At 41.1% G+C, this 23,348-nt stretch overlaps 1 protein-coding gene across 13 annotated transcripts in view; it reads right to left on the bottom strand.

The window, feature by feature from the left end:
* Nucleotides 1-23,348, bottom strand: part of MAGI2 (membrane associated guanylate kinase, WW and PDZ domain containing 2) — a 652,499-nt gene that overhangs the window by 130,265 nt on the left and 498,886 nt on the right. For 9 of the 13 annotated variants that reach the window (XM_077338042.1, XM_077338044.1, XM_077338045.1 and 6 more), the window contains 4 exons: nt 19,613-19,670; nt 7,322-7,443; nt 6,006-6,134; nt 5,094-5,276 (listed from right to left, as the gene is read on the bottom strand). In XM_077338042.1, coding sequence (XP_077194157.1) covers nt 5,094-5,276; nt 6,006-6,134; nt 7,322-7,443; nt 19,613-19,670 — 492 coding nt within the window. The remainder of the gene's footprint in view (nt 1-5,093; nt 5,277-6,005; nt 6,135-7,321; nt 7,444-19,612; nt 19,671-23,348) is intronic. The other 4 variants (XM_077338048.1, XM_077338040.1, XM_077338041.1 and 1 more) reach the window with 2 other exon arrangements.

Genomic DNA, 23,348 nt, shown 5'->3' with positions numbered 1-23,348 from the left:
ATACACGGGGGATGGCTGGGCTTTCGGCCCTGCTGCAATGGCACGGTGGCAGCGTGGTGTAGCTGCCACCGTACATAATGGAGTATAGAACCGTGGATTCCTCAATGTGGAGCATTTTGCCAATGTGATACTACAACTATTACTATGACAGTATATTGGAAGAGCAACCACTGATGAAGATAAAACAGAAAGCGGGTCACTTAACCTAGGATCCCATTTTGGTTGACTTTTTATGTTTGACCATTTAGACTTTATGTTATAACGTTTTCACTTATAAACATAGAGAAGACTACTGTATCATTGTGCCTCGTGATTTCCTTTTTTCTTCTGACCATATATAATGGGTCACAGTGTCACACATCATGCCTGCTCTGGATTGTCTCATATTTACAAAACTCATTTTTATCTCACATAGACCTTTTCCGCATGGGAGAAAAAGGCCAGGCCGTTGCTCATATGGCAGCAGGGCTAATCCTTGCTTCCACATGACGGAGGCAGCATCCCAGCCTAGTCCCTGGCCCACTTAAGGCTCTCTGTTGCCTCACAGCAAGGGAACATAGATATTTCTGCAGTCCCCTTTTTGCCGTGGGTGTCAACAGGGTCTATCCCAGGGCAGGCCCATGTGGAAGGGGAAGAGTTGGGCCTTCCAGGCCTGGCTCCTCCCCCTCTTACGGCATCCCAGAAGGGACAAAAAATGCCGCAGTTAGCCCCATGATGCTTCACGGCACCGTGGAGCCAACTGGGGTATTTAGATTTTTTTCATGAAGGTAGGATACTGTAACACAATCCCACCTTTGTGAAAATAATGCCACGAAGTGGGGTGGAACCTCTCTGCCCCAGTTGCCTCATATGGTGGCAGTAATCCAGAGTGGTCCAGGTCTGGCAGGGAAAATCTTCTCCTGTGGGGAACTTGGAAACAGTGGGGCTAGTTGCCCCATTGCAAGGAACTAGTTGCCCCATTGCACAGCTGCCACCGTGCAGAAAACGTCATAGACAAATAAGGGGTTGCCCTGCTTGTGGTCAGCATGTTAAGACAGCAAAGTAAAGAAAGTGAAATAAAATTATTGCAAGATATAAGAATCCTCAGCAAGTACAAGACAGAAGTTGAATAATTTATATTGGACCTTAACTCCAAAATGAATATTTTGTACATTCATTGAAACAAGGTGTAAGAATGCATAAAATATGCTTAGGTTATTCCCAGAGCTTTAAGATCAGCATATGAAAAGAGTTAGTAATTTCAGATGATAAATTAAAGAGGGGCCTTTTGTCCAATTCTTTTATTTCAAGATAAGCTATTTAAGTAAAATAGTTTTTACTCTTAATGGTATTTTTTCTTTGTATAGTACACCTACAACATCATTACTATCATAACAATGTTATGCCTTTTTAGGATAATAAATATCACCAGTTCCCCTCTCTTTGTCTTTATCTCTTTCATTCCCCTCACTTTTCTATCTTCCTGTCAGCTGACTCCCTCTGCATCTAGAATCTTCTTCTCAAAAGAGAGTTATCCCTGTCACTGTTGAATGGGAACTTTGTGTACACTGCCTTGATTTCCATGATGACAGAAAGGGGGAAATGAATGTAACAAACACATTAATAAAGTGGCTGGAGTAATATAATATTTGCATAATCCAATATTGTGTTGCAGATTGATAGGCCTAACATGTTTTTAACCTAAATACTTTGTGGAGTTTCATCTTTTTTGGCATTTGAAAAGTTCAAATAAAGGTAGAAGTTAATCTAATTCCCCTGTTTCCTAGGAAGGAAACAGAGCCTACTATGGAATAAAATGAAAGTGTTATTTAAGACTGCCTTTCACCCTTATTGCCCTGAATTGATGAGAAAGTTAGGCTGTTGCCAATGGAAAAACAAAGTGATTTCTACCAGTGACAAAATACAATTACAGGTCTTACTGCTGCAAAAGGTGCTGACTTTCTTTTTTAAGGATCCTAAGTTTGATTTCAAGGCCACAATAAGGTTCCTTTAACATCAGTAAGATGCCTTGTTACTGCATGCTGAGCCAAAGCACCCTGAGAAAACCCCTGATGGTAATAAGATATGCAGGTCATGATCCAGTTCAAAGGTGATTAATTGGTTCTACTTTTAACCATCCTCAGAAGTCTAATCTGGGTTCCAGAAAACCTCTGGTGCACCATTTCTTTGACTAGCCAACCATTTGGAATTCTCTTACTTTGTGCCAATTTTCATTTTAAGGGCAAGAAGAATACCACAAAGATACCACAAAGGTAGATCACAAAGGAGGAACTTGCTTAAATTAAAATTTCATTCGAAAAAGCCTAAATATCTTACAGCCAGCCTTTTAGAACCAACATATGAAAACTATTTTAACACTTCTGAGTGTCTTCCCAATTTCTGTCCACACAACATTGCTGATGTATTTGTGCTTACAGAATTAAAGAAGCCGAGTTAAAGAAACTCTCACTTTATAGTCCCTTCACTCATATACACTCAAAACACATCAACCTATGGTGTTTGTTCCCTGTTAAATGAAACTGTGTTCAGTTGTGGGCAGCCCAGTTGAAGAGGGATGTAGACAAACTGGAGCGTGTCCAGAGTAGGGCAACATAGATGGTGAGGGGTTTGGAGACCAAGATGTATGAAGAAAGGTTGGGGAAGCTTGGTCTGTTTAACCTGGAGAGGGGATTTGATAATCATCTTCAAGTATAACGGCTGCCATATAGAGTAGTGGTCCCCAACCTGCGGGCCGCAGCCCGGTGGCGGGCCGCAGCGGCCATGGCGCTGGGCCGCGGCTCCCTCTCCCTGCCCCCCCGCAGTAAAAAACTTCCCAGGCTGCAAGCTTGCGGCCCGGGAAGCTTCTTACTGCGGGAGGGCGGGGAGAGGGAATCAGGGCCGAGCCGCGCATCACGCATGCGCGGCCTGTGCGGGTGCGTCCCGCGGGTGTGGCCCGATGTGCGGGCGCGGCCCGCGGGTGCGGTCCGATGCGTGGGCGCGGCCCGATGCCCTGCTGGTCCCCAGCCTCGGAAAGGTTGGGGACCACTGATATAGAGGATGGAGCACAGTTGTTCTCTCTTGCCCCAGAGGGACGGACCAGATTCAATGGGATGAAATTAATTCAAAAGAAATTCCGTCTAAACATCCAGAAGAAGTTCCTGACAGTTAGAGTGGTTTCTCAGTGGAACAGGCTTCCTCGGGAGGTGGTGGGTTCTCCATCTTTGGAGATTTTTAAACAGATACTGGATAGCCATCTGACAGAGAGGCTGATTCTATGAAGATTCAAGGGGGTGGCAGATTAAAGTGGATGGGTGATAGCATTTTGAGTGTCCTGCATAGTGCAGGGAGTTGGACTAGATGATCCAGGAGGACCCTTCAACTTCTATGATTCTATGAAAAGAATGTCTAAAATGGAGAGTGGCGGGAAATTCCTGACTAGGGTGTAGTCTGCAAGGAGCTTTTTACCCATTCCCAGTTTGAATGAAACCCTGCAGTCAACACTGAATTTAATTTCCACTTTAATTTTGGGCACTTTAAATTTTCTCTCTGCAACATGCATGATTGATTCGTGGTGACCCTACCTTTCCCCTGTGATATACTGGAGTGGATACAAGCCTTGATATTTGAAAGACCGCCATGAGTAAATGCGTAGACAGCTCCTTTTTGCGAATTAACTTGTCTGGGAGCAAGGGCTGATTGGCCAGGGCATCAGTTCAAGAACTTCCTGATTCCTGGTTGCAAGGCTTCCCTTCAAGTGACTGCACTCCAGAAACCCTAATTTCTCTCAGCAGAGATTTGCCTTTTGGGTTTATTCCCCCTCTTCTGTTGTCTCCAATCCTCCCTCCCCCCATTCAAGAAAAGAAAGAAAGAGCCTCCTGCTGTGCTTGCCTTCCCTCCCCGTTCTGAGCTTCCTCAATAACATGAAAACGCTTTCTGTTTCGATGGGATGGGGGGGGGGGGAGATAGAGGAAGACCCAAATTCAAATTCAACAGAATCCACAATGGACAAAACAAAGTAAGTGCAGAATCGGCCCAGATGTCTTTCTGTGAGAGACACTGTTTTGCAGCCTTCAACCTCATTTCCTCACAGCTGTAAAAACTGGATGGCTGACAAAAGACACAACAAGAAGAAGTGGTTCTTATTTGCTGCTTTTCTTTATCAGGAGTTTCAAAGTGGCTTACAATTGCCTTCCCTTTCCCTTTCCCTTTCCACAATAGTGAGATAGGTGGGGCTGAGAGAGCCCTGATATTACTGCTCGGTCAGAACAGTTCTATCAGTGCTGGGGCGAGCCCAATGTCACCTAGCTGGCTGCATGTGGGGGAACTGAGAATCAAACCCGGCTCGCCAAATTAGAACTCTTAACCACTACACCAAACTGACACTCGGGGGCCATATGGAACATTTTGCCAGCAAGTTGCAAAGATATACACAGTCAATTGAGATACGACACTCTTATGGCTTGGTGATCTGTGTCTTCCAGCTACTGAAATAGAGATTTGTGAACACATTACAAAATGTCACTGCTTCCAACTAGCATCAGGTCAGGGACTTTGAAAATAACAGGTATGAAGTTGCCAGCTTTCAATCTGTCGTAGAGAGGATGTGCTCAAAGCACCTGTTCCAATTCCTCCCTGGTCTCACAGCTAGATAAATGGCAGGGATGACAAGCTGTCCAACTATGGTAATGCTTCAGCAGACGGGACAGAAATCTGTACAATAGGGCTGAAATATATAGGAAGCTGGTGATATGTCACTAGGAAATGACAACTTGCTCATTAAAACATTCTCTGTATCAGTCCCATTGCTCAGTTCCCTCTGGCCTAGCTTCCTCCTATTCTTAATGAAAAGAATACCACCAGCAATCTGGCCACCCTACACAGGCCATACCATCAGCGCACTGTTGTTAATAACATCACAGCACTCTAACTCTTCCCTTCCCACTGGAGAGAAGGCAGGAGCTTTTTGGTTGTTAAATGTATATTAGATTTTAATGTAAGGTTTTGATGGTTTTAATACACTGTAAGCCGCCCTGAGCCCTCTGGGAAGGGTGGCATAAAAATGTGAAACTAAATGAAGTAAATAAATAAAGTTGAAGTAAAAGTGTCTGACTTACCAGTTTCCATTTTGCCATCTTGGGCTGCAGGCCCATCGGGAATGACACTCTTCACCTGCAGAAATTCATCAGGTTCATCCCCACCAATGATGGTAAATCCAAAACCCATATTGCTTTTTTTAAGAGTTGTGCTGAGGAAAGTCCCCTTCAGCTGTGAGGCATCCCGGGTGAAAAGCGGTTTTTCTACATCAGCCAACATAAAACAGAAACACAAACCACATTTGGGTCACAGTTAAAAATTCCTGGCTTCTCCTAGTGAAGAAGCAGCAACAGCAAGGCGGGCATTTGGGAAACATAAAAAGCAAAATGAAAGCACAAGCATTCCCACAAAAATAAAAGCATTAGTGAGTTATTCTCTTAAGGCAAAAACAAACAGGTGAAGGATTTGCTTATGTATGCTATTGTTCCTTTCAGTAAATTATCTGCTAACTTAGGAGCTGCATTTTTGGGGTATGAAAGCAGCTGTCCAAAAATGAAATATGAGATTTGTGGTAATTAGTTGGACTAGAAAAATTTTTGTCTCTTGAAGAAGCGTGGTCAAATAATAGTAATATTGACTTTCTTTCTTTCTTTCTTTCTTTCTTTCTTTCTTTCTTTCTTTCTTTCTTTCTTTCTTTCTTGTATATTCTCAACAAGCAGGACTTCAGAATGTGACAGGTAATGTTTACAACATGTGAGACAGTTCAGTGTCCTCAACATCTGCTTTCTGAGTAATTCTGTGGGAAGTGTGACAAAGACCAGCAGGCAAAAGAAAAGCCTCACCTGACATCCAGTGCCTCTGTTCTGTGCTTGATTATGTGAGAAAAGGTATGGAAAAAGGTGAGAAGATTGGTGGGTTTTTTTGTTTTCAACTTAGCTCACTATTTTTTTGACAAAAGTGCAGCCAGGGTAAGCAGCAGCACTCAGACATACCATACAACCTGTAAACTCCGGCACTGTCCCGCCGACACTGAGGCAGGTCACTCACACTGCGAGACCTCTGAGGAGCAGGGCGCGGGTGAACATGATTGGGCCTAGGTAATGTTGCTGGGGTGCTTTCTACTGTTGCAAAGGAGAACAAGCCTCATTCTTTGGCTACAACCTTATGTAAAAGTTAACTGTACCCCCAATATAGATAGTTAACCATTTTTTTCCTGTAAGCATTCACTTTTGCTATGCGTCCTGCTATGGTAGGCCTTATTGCCTACCACCACTTGGGGAGGCAGCAGGAGAAAAAGAAATGTGCAGCACTACATTACTTTCAGAGAAAACCCAGAACTGATGTTGGGGAGCTCTAGCAATCTCCAAGAAACTGGCAATTGCAAGAAATCCGTAGTGTCATTGCTGGGTTTCCCTCAGAGGTGATACCACAGAGCACACATCACTTTGCCCCCCCCCAATGTCCCCAACCCCCAAAGCTCCCACAACCCAAATTATGATTCTTACGTTCCCCACTAAACAGCAGTGCAGAGCCACTGATCTCAAAATGAAAGAAGCAGTTCCCTATAGAAGTTCAAGCAGTTTCAAAAGGAGCTGCAGTCCCATTTGGATGTGTGCCTAGGAAACAATCTCTTTATGCCTGTGATATCCTGTGACTAGGAGTCAACCCCCCCACACACAATCCCCTATGAATTGTGGACAGCTGGGATAACATAGAGGGAAAATGACCCTGTTTTTCATTGGGTTCTTGTTCTCTTGGAATCGCCTACCCTCTGGGCTTCTAAAAGGTTTCTGAAGACTCATCTGTCTGCCTTCAAGATTCTCCTTCTCCACACACAAAATATGTTCTACCAGCCAAGCAATCTGTTCTCGCTCTCTGTCCCCCCACCCCCCATGCAGTAGGAAATAAATTGTTTCTTGTCTTGTGGGCAATCCTGGTGAGATGCCAGGAGACTCGTTTGTCTCTTCCAGGCCTGCAAGTGCCCATCATATCTAACACCTGGATCCAAATTAGAGCTCTGAGCAACTTTTGTGTACCTTCAAATATGTTGGAAAGATCCATTTCCCAGATTCTCATTTCATTTGGCCCTTAATAAGGGTCACGTGCTTTCAAATAATATACTTTTAAGCTTAGATATTTTCAGATTGCCATCTGAACTCACCAATAATGTTTTTTAAATGTATATATATCAAGGAAAAATACTCTGTACCCTCATACTCAGATATCAACAATGTTGTAATCAAAATAAACAGAAAACTTAACAGAGTGATTTCAGTTTTAAATATGCTGCACTGGTACATTACTGTACCTCGGAAACCTTGGGCCGGCATAGGCTTTGTTCCAAGTTCTGCGTTGGGCATGGTACGCTGTTGAAGCTTCCTTTTAGCTTCCAGAACAGGATTTTCAAATTGTGTTCTCCTGTTTATGTGGCTGAAAAAAAAAGAAATAATCTGTCAATCAATGGTAATTCATTTCAAGGCCAACACTGTGACTGTCATTTGCATGGTCTGTCATGCAAGCAGTCCTATAGGTTCTCTATATAGATCAGCCAATGCATTTTCTCCAAAGGAACAGATATCTATAATCTGGCAACCACTTGTAATTCTAAGAGAAATGCAGGCCCAATCTGAAGAATAGCAACCCTAGTTCCTGCTGAAGTAATTTTTCAAGGAAATAAGGGAGAATCCCTCATCAACACAATATATGGTTAGCATATGTTTTAATTGCCCAGGTGGTGTAACAGGCAGAGAACTATGACTTAGACATTGGGAAACAAAGTCTGAATGCCAGGAAGTATTGATCAAGTCATTATCTTTCAGTCTAACCTACTTCATTATGGAACTAAAATGACTCTCTGTGTTCCTTGATAGAAAGGCAGAGCACACATAAATAAACTTTCAAAAAATACAATAGTATTTTACCATAGTTATAGAAGTACTATACATTTCTTTATGCAATGCATAGTTTATTGACAGAATTCAGTACCACAAAATGTTGGTAATGGTTATTAGCGGAGAGCTGGCCTACTTTGTATATGTAAGCAGAATTCTATGGATAAGCAGAAGTAGAATCAGAAGTCTAAATGCAGTATTCCAGTGACTGGCAAGTAGAGTCAATGAGAAATATTATAATAACCAGTACAAAGAAATGGAGGAAAACAACTGTGCCCCAATACAGCTAAACATTTTTTTTTACTACGTGCATTCACTTTTTCCTGCCACCACTTGGAGAGATCTGTTCTACAAGATCCAAGAAATCAAAGGGAAATTTAAAGATGGAAATAATATACTGAAGAACCATACACAAGATATAGAAGGATGACAGATTCCTTCAAGGAAGAATCTTTGAAGAGTCTATGCTTTTAGAAAGTAAAATGAAAGCTGCTTTCAAAGCAGTTGGAGAAACAAATCACCAGGGCTAAGTGGGATATCAATGAAGCTCTTTCAAGCCAGAGTGAAGGAGTCCTTCAAAATCTTAACAAGGAAATGCAAACATATATTGATAACAAAACACTGGCCAACAAACTAGAAATGCTCCATCTACATTCCAGTTCCAAAAACGAGGAGACATCAAGGACTGCAGCAACCATGGGACCATTGCATTAATTTTTTGTGAGAGTAGAGTTATGCTCTAAATCTTACAACAAAGATTGATAGGTCATATGGAATGAGAAATGCCAGATGTTCAAGATGAGTTTAGAAAAGGAACGAGCACTAGATATCATATGGCAAATTTATATTGGTTACTGGAGCATGCAAGAGATTTAAAAAAGAAAATCAGTTTGTGTTTCCTAGATTACAACAAAACTTTTGACTGAAAAGATTATGAAAAGTTACGGTTAGTTTTAAAATAAATGGGTGTTTCACAGCTGATTGTTTGGATTTGCAACCTATACTCTGGACAAGAGGCCAGAATATGGGAAAAACAGAACAGTTTCCAATTGGCATAGATTGTTCCCTTATCTTTAAACAGCCCGTGGCGCCACGGGCGCCACGGACTGTATAATTCGTTAAGCCCCCTAGAGGTGGGCTTTGTCCGTGATGAGGAAGGGTCCGGGTTGGACCCTTCCTCACAACAGACAATCGGAGGGACCAATCGGCAGGCGCGAAGCGCCTGCCGATTGGTCCCTCCGATTCCCAGGCTGAGCAACTGCGAGCCGCGCGCAGCGCGGCTCGCAGTTGCTCCCGGTCTGATGCTGCGGGAGGCGCGAAGCGCCTCGCGCAGCGTCAGACCGCCGCCCGAGGGAACCCCCAGCAGTCGCGCGAAGCGCGGCTGCTGGGGATTCCCTCCTTGCCGGTCTGACACTGCGGGAGGCGCGAAGCGCCTCGCGCAGCGTCAGACCGCCGCCCGAGGGAACCCCCAGCAGTCGCGCGAAGCGCGGCTGCTGGGGATTCCCTCTTTGCCGGTCTGACACTGCGGGAGGCGCGAAGCGCCTCGCGCAGCGTCAGACCGCCGCCCGAGGGAACCCCCAGCAGTCGCGCGAAGCGCGGCTGCTGGGGATTCCCTCCTTGCCGGTCTGACGCTGCGGGAGGCGTGAAGCGCCTCGCGCAGCGTCAGACCGCCGCACAAGGCAACCCCCCTTTCAAAACCCCTTTTTATAAAGGGGCTTTGAAACTAGTGTTGTACATATTTCCAACAAATATTAGACATATCATATACATTTTTAAAAACTTTTCAGGTGACAAATACCTATAATACATCATTTTATAAAAGTTCTCCTTGAGATTACATCTTAATAAATATTTAAGACCCCTTGTCCACATATTTTCCCACTGTTCATTGTACATAATGTCCAACATTTTTGCCCATTTTATCATACATTAAATCACAGATTATTCCTCTGTCTCAAATTTCAATTAAATTTGATACATCTTGATAATAATATGTTTGTGATTTGTACATAATTTTATTTAAAAACAGTCATTCAGATTTTTATTACAGTCATAGAACAGCATAAATTTCAAAAACAATTAACTTGACCAAAATCATGTTATTTTTTTTGTCTTAAATTTTTCTAAAAGTTGTGCATAAAAGAACCATTGACAGGAATAACCATGAGCTATCAGGTCTCTTCCTGTTTTCATTTTGCAGTCCCCCTCTGAGAAATTCAGTATCTCAGATCTTGTACATTGTATCAACTAATAATCTCTAGATATTATTTCTTTCCTGCAAAAAGCTTCTTCTGTAGAAATCCTTGTAGGTGTTTTCAGCCATAGTCTAAATTTATATTTGTTCCATATTGTTAAAATGTTACTCTTGGTTTTTTCCTTGCCAAACAAAACTATATATATGCCTTTCTGCCATTATTTGAATGGTACATCAGAAAGCAAAACAGGTAGTGTCTGAAATAAAAATAACATCCTGGGAACTCCATTCATCTTTATCATCGAAACTCTACCCATCAGATTTATATTAATATTTGACTATGCAATGCCCAAATATTTAATCTTTTCAACCTTAAAATCCATCTTATTCATCAATGATGATCATATAAATTCATTTTTTATCATCTTTGTTTTTTCTTTATTAATTTTAAATCTTGCTAATGCACCAAAGTTTTTTAGTTTATCCATTAATATTTCCTTTTAAGGGATCTTCCAGAGTTGTCATCTACAAAGGCTCAGTTGGTAAGTTTCCTTTAAAGACCCCAATCCTTTCATACTGTGTATGAAACTCTATTCGGAGTTTCCAATACCAGTATAAACAAGGGAGATGACAAAGGACCATTTCTATTGTTGCAAAATTCTTTGTTGAGAAATATTTGTATTCCCTGGGGTTTTCTGCAAGTCTTTTTCCTTAATCTCCTCTAGAACACTTTTGCATTTTTTTCTTGCCTGTTTTTCTTAAGTTCAGAGTTATGTTTATGTAGATAAAAACTTTACTTGCATCCCAAACCATCTTTATTTCGGGACCTTTATTTAAATTAAGTTAAAAATGTATTTTAGTCTTTTCTTGCAGTCCTCCACAATATCTTCTTTTTGTACCAACACTTCATTTAATCTCCATTTAAAGGCACTGTTTTTCTTTCATAAAGATAAGTTACAGGTTATGATCTGAAAGAGTCTTTGGTAGAATCTCTACTTTTGATACCTTTGTAACTAAGTCTCTGGAAATCCAAAACACATCAATTCTCGAGAAAGACCTTTCTGATTTATAAGTACAGTTTCTAGAATTATCACTTCTTTGTCTCTATATATGCACCAGACCTAAATTATCAGTCAAGTAAAAATTTTTTGGCAATTTTCCTTGTGTAATCTTAATGTTTTTGTCTGAACATTTGTTAATTTGCAGAGAAGCCACACCATTCCAATCTCCCTTCATACACCAGTTACTATATGAAAATGTAATAACTCTATCCATAATCCATATGTTCTTTATAAAAGGACCTTTTCATTTGGAACATATAGAAATAACTCCATTTTCTTTTTAGTATATACTGAAAAACTCCTCTCCCCAAAGTTTATGTATCAAAAATTCCATATCTTTTTTTCTAATGTGTTTGTTTTAACTTTCTGAAATCGTTTTAAAAATTTCTTCTTTTGAGAAGCATTTACTCCATTTATATTTCACATAAGAAATTTGAATCCATATTTGGGGCTTTGATTACTCCAACTTCATATCTAGTTCATCTGATTTATTTGCGTTTTGCAGATGTTGTGGAGTCGCACAGATCTTGTTCATGAATCTCCTCAATTTCTTTTTCAAATCAATGTAGAAATTCTCCTGCTTTTTTCATGGAGTTTTGTCTAACTCTCTGCCTTTTAAACATAAACGAAACACCTTCATCCTTATGTACATCAGCAGTATAGCTTTCCCAATTTTCTATTTTCTCCTAAATTTAATCTATCTCTTTTGTTATTTTCAGAATGGAAATATCAAATTTCTTCAAATCCTGTCTCAGTCTTTTAATAATCTCTTGTTTTAAACCATTAATTTCACTTTTAATTTCCAACAATTTTTCTTCTATATTCTTTTGTAATCCATCCAGCATTTCTTGAAACAAATGCACTATAAACAATTTTGGCTGATGCATTGAAGGCTTTCTTGCTTCCCCCCTTAAAAAAAAACCCAAACCATCCGGATTTGTAATTCTAATATTGATACTATCTAAAACCAACAAGAAAAAAAAACATACCAAAAAAGTCGCAATCAAATACAGAATCTGAATTATTTCAGTTCAGTTTTGATGATGTCATCCGTTCAGTCATGTCCGACCCTCGGCAATTCTATAGGAAAGTCTTCGGCATGCACCCCTGTCTCTGACTGCTTCTTTTAGTTGTCTCATGGTCATCCCTGTATTGGCTTTGATCATGTCGAGCCAGCGGATCCTTTGCAAACCACGTTTCATTTTGCTGCTGTCCATGCCGAGCATTAATCATTTTTCTAGCAAGTTTGATTGCATGATGTGTCCAAAGGAAGTGAGCTTTAGTTGTAATATCTTCCCTTCTAATGACATAGTTGGTTTGCTCCTCTCTAAAACTAAAAGTTCAGTTCTACAACTTTGCAATTCAGCCACATAATAATTACTTTCTGTTGTTAAGCAATTCCCATGATGACAGAGCTTCTAAAAATCTTATCTTGGTTTGGAGAACTGTCCTAAATAGTAATTAAAAAAAAATCAAAACAGGAAACTTCCACATCAATTCAGTCTATCTCCATTATCTATGAGTTACTGCCCAATAGCACTACCAATGGTTTTATCTGGCTGCAATGTTGTATTACATAAATGTGAACTTGAGCCCAATAGCATTTATGACAATATTTTCCCTCCAACGTGTATTGTTTTAAAGGACCGGTTCCACAAAATTCCACAAACTTCAAAATGCAACAGAATAGTCTCTTCTTAGTCTCAATAATCTTTACTTATCTGAGCTTTTATAAACTCTCAGTGAGTTAAACCATAAATCTTTAGGCAGCCAAGTATGCCTTAATTTATGACTCCGAGGAAAAAGGGTTCTCACCATAGTAATCTTGTTTCATCACAGATAAAAATCTCCATCCATCAGTTATGTTTATTATTCAGCAGTCATTTGGGAAGTGTGCCTCGACTGGCTTTTGTTGCAAACACGAATTGGAGCAGGGTAAAATCCATCTCCCTTGCACTCAAGATCTCTGACTAAGGCAGCAAAAAATCTACATTTTTCACCACCTAGACAAAAGGAGCATCAATTAGGAGAATGTGTGGTTTATCTCTTTGATCCCCCTTCAATTGAGGGAGATAAATTCAATCCGGAAAGCTCCCCCCCAGCCGTTAATCTAGTCTGTATTACTCTTCTACCAGAAACCAAGACTGTGGTCTCTTTAAATGGGTTTTGCAGGACCACAAATTACACAAACCTGTTCATTTCATAAACAAGCCTCCTGGTTTAGTTCATGGTTCAGCCACAAATCACAAACCAAACCACATTTTCTCAGTTCATGCCTATCCCTTGCCCATATTCGGCCAGTGCTCCAACAGCTGCATTGGTTACCAGTTGCATCCCAGCTGAAGTGTAAGGTCTTTAAAGCCATCTGCAGTCTGGGCCCTTTGTATCTGAGAGACTGCCTCTGCCTATACCCGGTGAAGAGCACTACATTCAGCCAGTTCTAACTGGCTGATGATCTCTGGCTCCAAGGAAGCACATCTGATTGCAACTATGCTGAGGTCATTTTCTGTCCTGGCCCTCAGTTGGTGGAATGAGCTCCCAGAGGAGATCTGGGTCCTGCTGGAGCTAACACAGTTCTGCAGAGCCTGCACAATAGAGCTCTTTCACCAAGCCTTTGGTTTGGGCCAGTAAGTGAATAACACCCAGGGGGTCCTCCAGAACATTCTGCTACCTCATATGCCCACTGGACACATTTTTACAAACCTAGAACAAGCATCAGATGGCTTTAAAATGGTCACACTGAGGAATAAAGCAGTGTGGATCCAGGGCTACTTGGCTGGGACCTGGCCCATACTCAACATGGCAGGAGGTGATGAGACAACCTGCACCCAATGTCATTACATGGTTTAGGCCCAGGAGATCTAGTGATGCCGAAGCAGATGGTGAGTGACCTTTCAGTGCAGTATGCATCAAGGGTGTCAAATTGTTCTCTTTGGAAGCTTTCTAGAGGCTTCTGTTAGTCATGAATAGGGGTGCATTCGGCTCAGCAAAACATGGAAAAAAACTGAATCAGTGCTGATTTGGTTTATTTTCAGGGACTTAAGCCATTCATTTTCCCAATAAAGCTATACCCAAATCCAAGTATTGAACCTGGGATTCGAGTTTTCAGAAAATGCTAAAGTAGGTTTGTATTGAATCAATTTGAAACTGAAAATCACCAACTGTACACCAAAATCACTAGGTGTATCACCTAATAATTAAGTGATATCTGGGGAGGGGGCTTACACATTTGTAAAGGACCCAGAGGAATAAGGCTTGTATCCTTATGAACTATTCCTCATGGTTTGGGGGATATATACATTGATTAATATCTCAGTCTATGACAGGGACAGACATGTTTACATAGAGCCTGAAGTGAGTTCCAGCCATGTCCATTTCTGGTGAGGTGTACATTTGTATCGCTAGGTGTTGAACTGGGTTCAGATCAGGTTTTCACCCCCCTGCAGTGAAATATCAAGAATTTGTGGCTTTAATGGCTGTAATGGTGCACAAAACCCTGAATCATACCACTTGGAAATAACGACATGACCGTCTCACCAATGCCAGGGCATCAGAGGGGCTGTGAATGATAGTGCTGCATGTGAGAGAGTTGTGTGAATTGGGCCTGCCAAAAGGGACACATGGTAGCCAAAGAGTAGCACTTTTTCCTGTGACTACATTTTTTACAACCAAGGGGCCTTATCTTTTGATGATTTATCCACTTTAATGATATAATTAAGACACAAAGTGATATTGTCTCCTTAAAAATAAAGTCATCTGTTAAATACTGGTAATGAAGAAATGTGTCACACTGTCACTTTTTATAATGAAAAATTGGAAGCAATTTTCCTGAACATTCAGAAATATGAGGAGATGAGTGAATTAAAATAACTGGTGTCACCACCAGGAGGATAAACCCATCTTAAACCCCAATCACACAATCCCTGAACCAGATCTTCTTTCTCTTATTATTTTATACCTCTTTACCAATAACAAGTCCTTCAGGCTGGAAAGTTGTGCACCACCTTAACACTCATACCCTCCTAATATGTTTACTATGCCACGTGCTCTGTCAACCTTGGGTATGTTAAGTAAAGAGGATTTCCAGTAGGTTCATGAGTTCTCTTTCAAACATAGACAGGATTCCTTGATCCTGAACCAGCGAGCACATCACTTTTCAATCCAAACCCCCTTTTCTCTGGGTCCTATAAAGTATTTTGTGTGTTATGTGATTTGAGGATAACATGGGAGTAAGATGTAGCAAGATATATAAAGATAAAGGTAAAGATATCCCCTGTACAAGCACGGAGTCATGTCTGACCCTTGGGGTGATGCCCTCTAGTGGAGAAAATGTGCACGCGCAGTTGCCACACATGCACGTTAGCGCCACCTGGTGGCGAAAACACGCATGCACGGCAATTGCGCATGCACGTTTTCGCAGTACCCGGGCCGTCGGCTCTTCCCTCACTCCGGAGGCGGTCCCTGACCTGAAAAAGGTTGGGGACCGCTATTCTAGTGTTTTCATGGTAGACTCAATACGGGGTGGTTTGCCAGTGCTTTCCACAGTCATTACCATTTATCCCCCAGCAAGCTGCGTACTCATTTTACCGACCTCAGGAGGATGGAAGGCTGAGTCAACCTTGAACCGGCTGCTGGGATCGAATTCCCAGCCTCATGGGCAGAGCTTTCAGACTGCATGTCTGCTGCCTTACTACTCTGTGCCACAAGAGGCTCTTTAACAAGATATATACGTTTAAATAAAGAAATGCCTTGTAATGCTTTCTCATTCTAGCGGTCACAGTTACTGAAGCTGGAAGATGCATTAACATGTGATAATTACAGTATTGGCTCATTCAGCATTTTATATTTCAAGATAATACTAGACAGATTTAACAATTTACCACAGTTAACAGGAACTAACATACAAACCATGCTTATTTTTAATCATACATTATAGTCCCTACTGGACTCGCTGCCTCTCCAGGTTACCTACTAATTCTTCTTCCTTCCAAAATCCTACATTTCAGTTCGTTCCATTGGTTATTGATGGTAAAACACCTCTCAATTTTCTTTCTTCAGCATCCTGCCTATTTGAATCTAATTGTTCAGATCAGAACAGGGAGAATCTTCTATCTATCATCCCAGTGTTCCTCAACCTTTTGGAATTCAAGTTTCTCCTCTAAGCAGCAAATACCGCCCCTCTCTCTCTCTCACACACAAGCCTGTCAGCCATCTCTTCACCAAGAGAATGGGAAGTCATTCCCATGGCCTCATGCCTATAGCTGTCTGCTGTACATGCACAAATCTGGCACTAGGCTTGAACTGGACCCTACAAGCTGTTCTTGAATGCCAACAGCCAGAGCAAGAATCTGTTGTGGCCAGAAGTTCTCCTGCATTTCTTGTTCCACTGCAACTTCCATGGCTAGCAGGGTAGTGGGCGGTGTGTTGAATTTCTGCTGTTAGGAACAAAGTGATTCAGCCTGTTGGCAGTATCTTCCATTACTCTATAAGCCTGTCCGATATCTTGAGGACCACTGCCATTATAGGTGACAGTCTACTGTGAACAATTCTAGTGGTCTGCCAGTAATTAAATTTAAAGTCATCTTTTGAAAATCCTGGTAGAGTCAGAAGTGATGAGAAATACAGTGGCTTGATGAGTGCAACTTGGCTTGTGGCACCGTGCAATCAAGTTTAGATGGCTAGAACCTAAACATGGGCTGTAAAAGAGGACACCCAAATCAGGAAGTAGATGTCGTTTTTGCAATAGCTTAGTAAGAAGAAAAGCCCATCTTGGGCTGCACTCTCCTGAAGGATCAGGTACCAACCTGCAGTATTCCTGGACCTGAATTTGCTTCTTGAGCCCCATATAGAAGCTATGGCTTGGGTTGTCCTTTTCAGCTAATTTGAAATCTATGTTACTGTCTAATTATGTCATTGGATTAAGCTACTTTAATGTGCTCTACAGTGGGTTGTCCTCGAAGATAGTCACCAAAGTTAATTTAGTTTTAAATGCAACTTGATTTGGTCTTACAACAGGCATAAACCAATAAAACCACTGTGTGCCTTTTCTGCAACATTTATACCAAGTGGCTTATAGGAACACAAACTAGGGATCCAATACAACAACAGTCTAAAAACAAAACCACAAAATTTATTTTAAAAATACAATGAGTCTACAAGCACTTACAACTACAGGGGAGTCCATTCAAATCAACTTTGCAAAAAGCTCAGTCCTAGCCACAGTCTTATTAATCAAGCTACTCCAAAGCTTGCTGGAAAAGAAAACTGCTTTACCATCTTCCTAAACATAACAAGAGTCCGATGAACATTTCACACTCTTCATCTTGCCAGTAGTGAATGCAGCTGTATGTAGTTTGGCTTTTTCCATAGCTCTGCAACTGGAAATAATGTGTGGGGAAGTGATGGTAGAGGAGGCTCTTAAGCAGCCAATGTTTCTCTGCTCCAAGCAGCCTTTGCCCACCTCCTGATGCCAAAACAGAATTTGCTCAAATTATCTCCAGCATGCCAATGGCAACTGAGGAAAAGACTAAGCACCTCTCCTGCCGATGCTGCTTCTTCGTTCTAAGTCTGCCTCCTGAAACAGCTTTTATTGAAAAGGGCATCACAGCCCAATTATATATCTTTGCATATAAAGTGTAGTTAGACACAGTGTCAGAAGCAATTAAATGGCAAGTAAGCTCACATGGCAAAATAACTTTGACATCAAGATTTGAAGCTGCTAATAGAAACCAAACTGCATTTAATCAGTCTGATCTGCTAAGAAAAACAAAGGGGATCTGTTCTCACAAGAAGTCTGTGATATGATTTATCCAAACTTTTTTCAAGGAGTACTTCATAACTTAATTAAGAAAAGGGTGCAAACATTTTGGTTTTAATTTTCTGTGCTACGGGCCAAATTACAAAATAAGTCACATATTCCATAGAAACTTCAGTATCAAGGATATTGGTCTATCTAGTATTTCTGGATTGTAAAGTATTTTACAGTCTTCTTTATGTGTGTCACTATCACATTTTAAAATATGAGGCTACAAGGAACTGATTAACCATGACAGTCATGAGGTCACACCAGCTGAAGTATCACGACTCACATGACTTATAGGATCTGAACAGATCTATCTGGTTAGCTGCCCCATACAATCATCATGTGGTCATGTTTTAGGTATGGTCAAATGGCATGGCTGAAAAGAGAAATTTTGCTGTGAAAAGCTTTTCTGGGTCAGGGAAAAGTTCCAGCTCTGGCTTCTGGGCTTGATCATAGATTCAGAGAAGGAGGAAGAGGCCGCCAAAGAAACTGGGCTCCTGTTTTGAAGGCCTTCACAGCACCTAGACAAAGTAAGAAGGTTGATGCCATGATCAACAGCTGCAAAACTGTTCAAGAATCATGAACAGTTTTGTGAATGGATAGCATGTTATAAGGCCTAGGGGCGACCCTACTTGGGAGGAAAGGGGTACATTCAAGACTCCACTATTGTTTTGTAATTGTTGTGTCTGTGTGTTCACCTGACAGAGGACATTATGTTGCAAAGCCACCTACAGTTGATGTTTGCTCTTCAGTTTCCCCATTTCCTTAAGCATTTCTGAATACGCTGGTTAAGGCTCACCCTGCATGTGCGTAAGCTCCCAAATTGTTCAGCTGTGTGACTATGTGAAGTACAAAGCAGTTGAGAACCATTTAATATTTCCTTGACCTTCTCTTTTACTTGTCTTTATATGCACAAAGAACATGGTGAATGGAAAATGTATCACAAAGCTTTCTAAAGACATGAACTCTGTTAAAAGTGGCATTTTCTTTTGAAAGTGGCTTTTAAAGTGGCATTTTCTTTTGAAAATGTGTAACTGTTGTAAAAAAAAAATTACCCTGTTCTAATAGTGACATGAGGACTCATCTGTGGATACCTAAACCTGTGGATTGGTCTCATATTAACTAAGAACAGATAGTTCTGCAAACTTGGGGGACTTGCTTACTCAATGAGTAATCACACTGTGGAATTCACTGCCTGTGGAATTAGCAATGGCCACAAGCACAGAAAGGTTTAAAAGGTGGTTAGACAGATTTGAGAGGTCCATCAATGGCTACTAATGGAGACTGAAGGAAGCCTCTATCTACTAAGGGAGCAAACCTGTGAATATCAGAGATGTAAAGTAGCTGCAGATTAAGGCCTTGGCCTCTATAACATGTTCATTAGCCTTCCAGGACAACTGTTTGCCAGGGTGTGTAAAAGAATGCTTGATGGGCCAGTGGTCTGATTCAGCATTCTCAGCTTATGTCCTCATGAGGACTAACATATCTGTGGATCTCATGTTAGTGTATCCAGCTTCTGGTCCAATCAAAGTGCAACTGAAAAACAATGGGGCACAGACCTCTTCAAGTAAAGCGCAGCCCAGCACAGGACATCAATAACAGTTTATATGACATTAATAATAGGAAATTAAAATTGGACTTGGAAACTTACTCAACATAATACGTGCCATAGATGGGATCATCAATCTTCTCCCAGCCATATGGTAGCTCTGCAAAACAAACAGCAATGCCTCTCAGTAAACGCAGCAGGGAATGCCGAGACTTCTAATAATACTGAAAGGATATTGTTGTCAATCACATTACACAGTTAAAGTACTCAAAAGTGACATCAACTTCTGAATGTATTTCATGGCAGTTGAAAGAACTTTTTGGCTTGAAAACTGTCAGGAAAAACTATCTAAGAATACAGCCTCGCTCCTCTCTTGCTGAGCTAACCATTGTCCCTGCCAGAAGCATGGTGATCTGTGATATCATCATCAAAGGAAATTAGGGAAAACCCTCTCCACTCCAAGAAATGCCATTGATCATAGACAATGAAAACAAAGAAACTGAAGTAGGGTTTTAAATGCTACCATGACATTGTCAGCAGTAACATAAAACTTGCATTTAGCTTCACTCAGCACAGATAGTGGGAGTGTCAGTTATAACTGTGGCAAATTTGAACAGTCAGAAAAGACATATGCACTATGCACAATACCAGAGATGCAGGAAGACACTTTATTGTGGACATATCAACCAGGATGGTGGCTGTGCATTACAAATGGTGCTATTCCTGCCAAATTAATTTAAATCAGTGTTGCGAGTTTTCTGGAGAAAAAAGCAACAGGCACTGAAAACCATTCACACTTGATCTATCATGGACACAGTGTCCATTTGTATATTTCAACAATATTTAACTAGAGGATGTTGGAACACCTCAGCTGCACTGTCACTTCCTGTAACATTGCTTATTTTAATCCCATATCAGGTTGGGAATTATAGTATCTCTTTCAATGTGTGAGAAGAGGCATTATGAGTGAGAATTTTAGTTTTGGTTTCTAATATAATGTTAATTTTATTTATATTTATTTTATATGTATATTTATTATCCACCCTCACTCTGGTGACTCAGGGCTGGTTACAACAAAAGAAAATACATAATTTGGATAAAATGCAATAACATTTTGAGTTACATTAGTTAATTAAAAACATTGAACTATTACAAACTATTGCCCAATTTTCTCTGTCCTGCAAGGAGGGGCAGGGTCATAAGCTAGAGTAAATGTAGCTTAATTTGGTCACTTTCTAACAGAAAGGCCAGCACTTTCAGATGCTATTTTGACCTCAACCATAGGCCTGGTGGAACAGATCCATTTTACAGTCTCTGCGGAACTGATTATGGTCTGATCTCATGTGATAGAGCATGCTGCCAGGGCCAAAAAAGCCCTGGCCTTGGTTGAGGCCAGTTTGATTTCCTTAGGGCCAGAGATCTTGAGTAGATTTTAGTCTGCAAATCTTAAAGCTCTTTGGGGGATTAATTAATTAATTAATCTGATTTAGTCTTCAAATCTTGAGCCAGTACAGCTGCGAGAGGACAGGTTGATTATGAGCCCTTGATTGGGTCCTGGTAAGGACTTACACATCTGCATTCTGAACTAACTGAAGTCTCCCGAGCAGTTTCAAGGGTAGTCCTGGGTAGAGCAAGTTGCAGCAATCCAATCTGAAGGTAACCATTGCATAGAGAACACTGGTTAAGTCAGGGGTTGACAGAGTGCTAGTTGCTGCACCTGGCAAAGGTGGTAAACAGCCTGACATGCAACACGTGTGCTCTGAACCACCATAGATAAGGAGTAATCCAGAATCACACCCAGACTCTTGATGGTTGCCAAAGTTGTTAATTGGACTCAGTTAAGAGTTGGGAGTTGTAGCAGCCCATCTGGGACATGCCAGTCCAGCTAGAGGACCTCTGTCTTGGCTGGATTCAACTTCAGCTGACTCCCCTTAAGCCTACTCTGCTGCTAAAACAATAAGACATATTATAATTTTTTAAAATTTGAATGACTATGTATTTGTAATTTTATTCTCCCTTTTCCCACCTACAAATCAATAAATTATACATAGACTTTGTGACTGACTGATCATAGACACTGTTTCGACTGACAACAAAAATGTCCATGTAGGAAGAGATAATATACTAATCCATATTTGCATGATATTGACACACATAGAGTGAGCAGTGACATAGAAAATGACCCCAATGAAGTCTACACCTCTCCCATACTATCCAGATCTCCTAAAATATTGCATAAAACCAATCATATGACTTGTTCAGCTACATGGGCTCCCATGGTGACAACGGACCACAGAATGGGTACCATAATACAATGAAATTCCCCTAAATGGGTTGTATTGCCTTAATTTTATCTTTTATAGTTCCCTTTACATTTAACAGCCTTAATAAAAAAAACTGTCAGTGTTCTGTAACTTATCCAGAGTCACCCTGAGTCCTTTTCAAAAGAAAAGCAAGGTATAAATATTTCATCATCATCATCATTATCATCATCATAATCATCACCACCACCTCCACCACCACCATAATTTAAAAAATACATTTAGGTCCAACACTTCAGTTGAAATGAAATCAAAACTTCTTTCACAAACATCATATTTTCTATGACTATGCAAATGAAAAAAGCTGGAATAAATTCATGATTTGTTATTAGTTTACTCCTCTGTGTTTTCCTAGTCTAATGATGCATAATGGTATGTGTAAGCTGGCCAAATCTGTTAAGAGTTCAGATGGCAAATCCCATTTTTGAGTGTAAAAGTCTGTAAAAATTTAATGAGTTGGGAGTATTATGAAGGACCCAATTTCTGAAAGTCACGGGCAGAATGGCTAACTATATTACCTCAAATGGGGGGAAAAATCAGCTTTGCTTTTGTGGGTCATAAAAAGCCATATAAATTCCTCATAAGGGTACATGTTAATTTTATCTTTCCATCCTCAATGCACATTGTGAACTACATTTAATTAGCATTCTATGCAGACCAGTAAAACAGAATTACTAGCACTCATCCTCTGAGCTGCTAGCTGAAAGCTGCCAGATATGCCTTGCAGAGCACACTTTATGAAGCACTGCCTGGTACCTTTGTTTTAAGCTGGCTTGTGATTTTTCACATCACTAAATAAGAAGGCAACCAAGACCATTAGAAGGTTGGAATATCTTCTGTATGAGGAAAGACTGAGGAGTCTGGGACTCTTCAGATAAAGCACACGAGAATCGGATTTTCGCTCATTATGAGGAAACACATAATGGGCTGGCACTGAGACCTGCTCACTCTGGCACCGCCAACTCATGGCTGCCTCCTTCATCCCAGCATGAAGCTGGGAGACTGGAGCCCTTGGCTGCAGGAGGAATGGGCACGGTGGCAGCTGGCAAGGTCCAGTGCTGAGCACTGCTTCCTGCGCTGCCTCTGCTGCCCATCTTCTTGCAACTGACCCTGCACTCCTGATGGAGGGGCCAAACATGGAAGATGGGTGGTGGAGGTGGCGCAGGGCTGAACGTTGGGCCTCGCCAGACACAATCTTTGCCTCCTGTCTTCTACTGCCAGCTCTGCCATCTTGAGTGTGGGCTTAGAAGGAAGAAGAAAAGTTGGTTCTTATATACTGCTTTTCTCTACCTGAGGGAGTTTCAAAGCGGCTTATAGTTGCCTTCCCCTTCTTCTCCTCACAACAGGCACCTTGTGAGGTAGGTGAAGTTGAGAGAACCCTGATATTACTGCCCTGTAATATCAGTGCTGTGGTGAACCCAAGGTCTCCCAGGTGGCTGCATGTGGGGGAGGAGCAGGGAATCAAACCCGGCTCATCAGATTAGAAGTGCGCACTCCTAACCACTACACCAAGCTGG

Source organism: Paroedura picta, chromosome 5, assembly GCF_049243985.1.
Source record: "Paroedura picta isolate Pp20150507F chromosome 5, Ppicta_v3.0, whole genome shotgun sequence".
Taxonomy (NCBI): domain Eukaryota; kingdom Metazoa; phylum Chordata; class Lepidosauria; order Squamata; family Gekkonidae; genus Paroedura; species Paroedura picta.
Note: the sequence above shows the minus strand (reverse complement) of the source record. Positions and strands in the feature narration are given on the sequence as shown.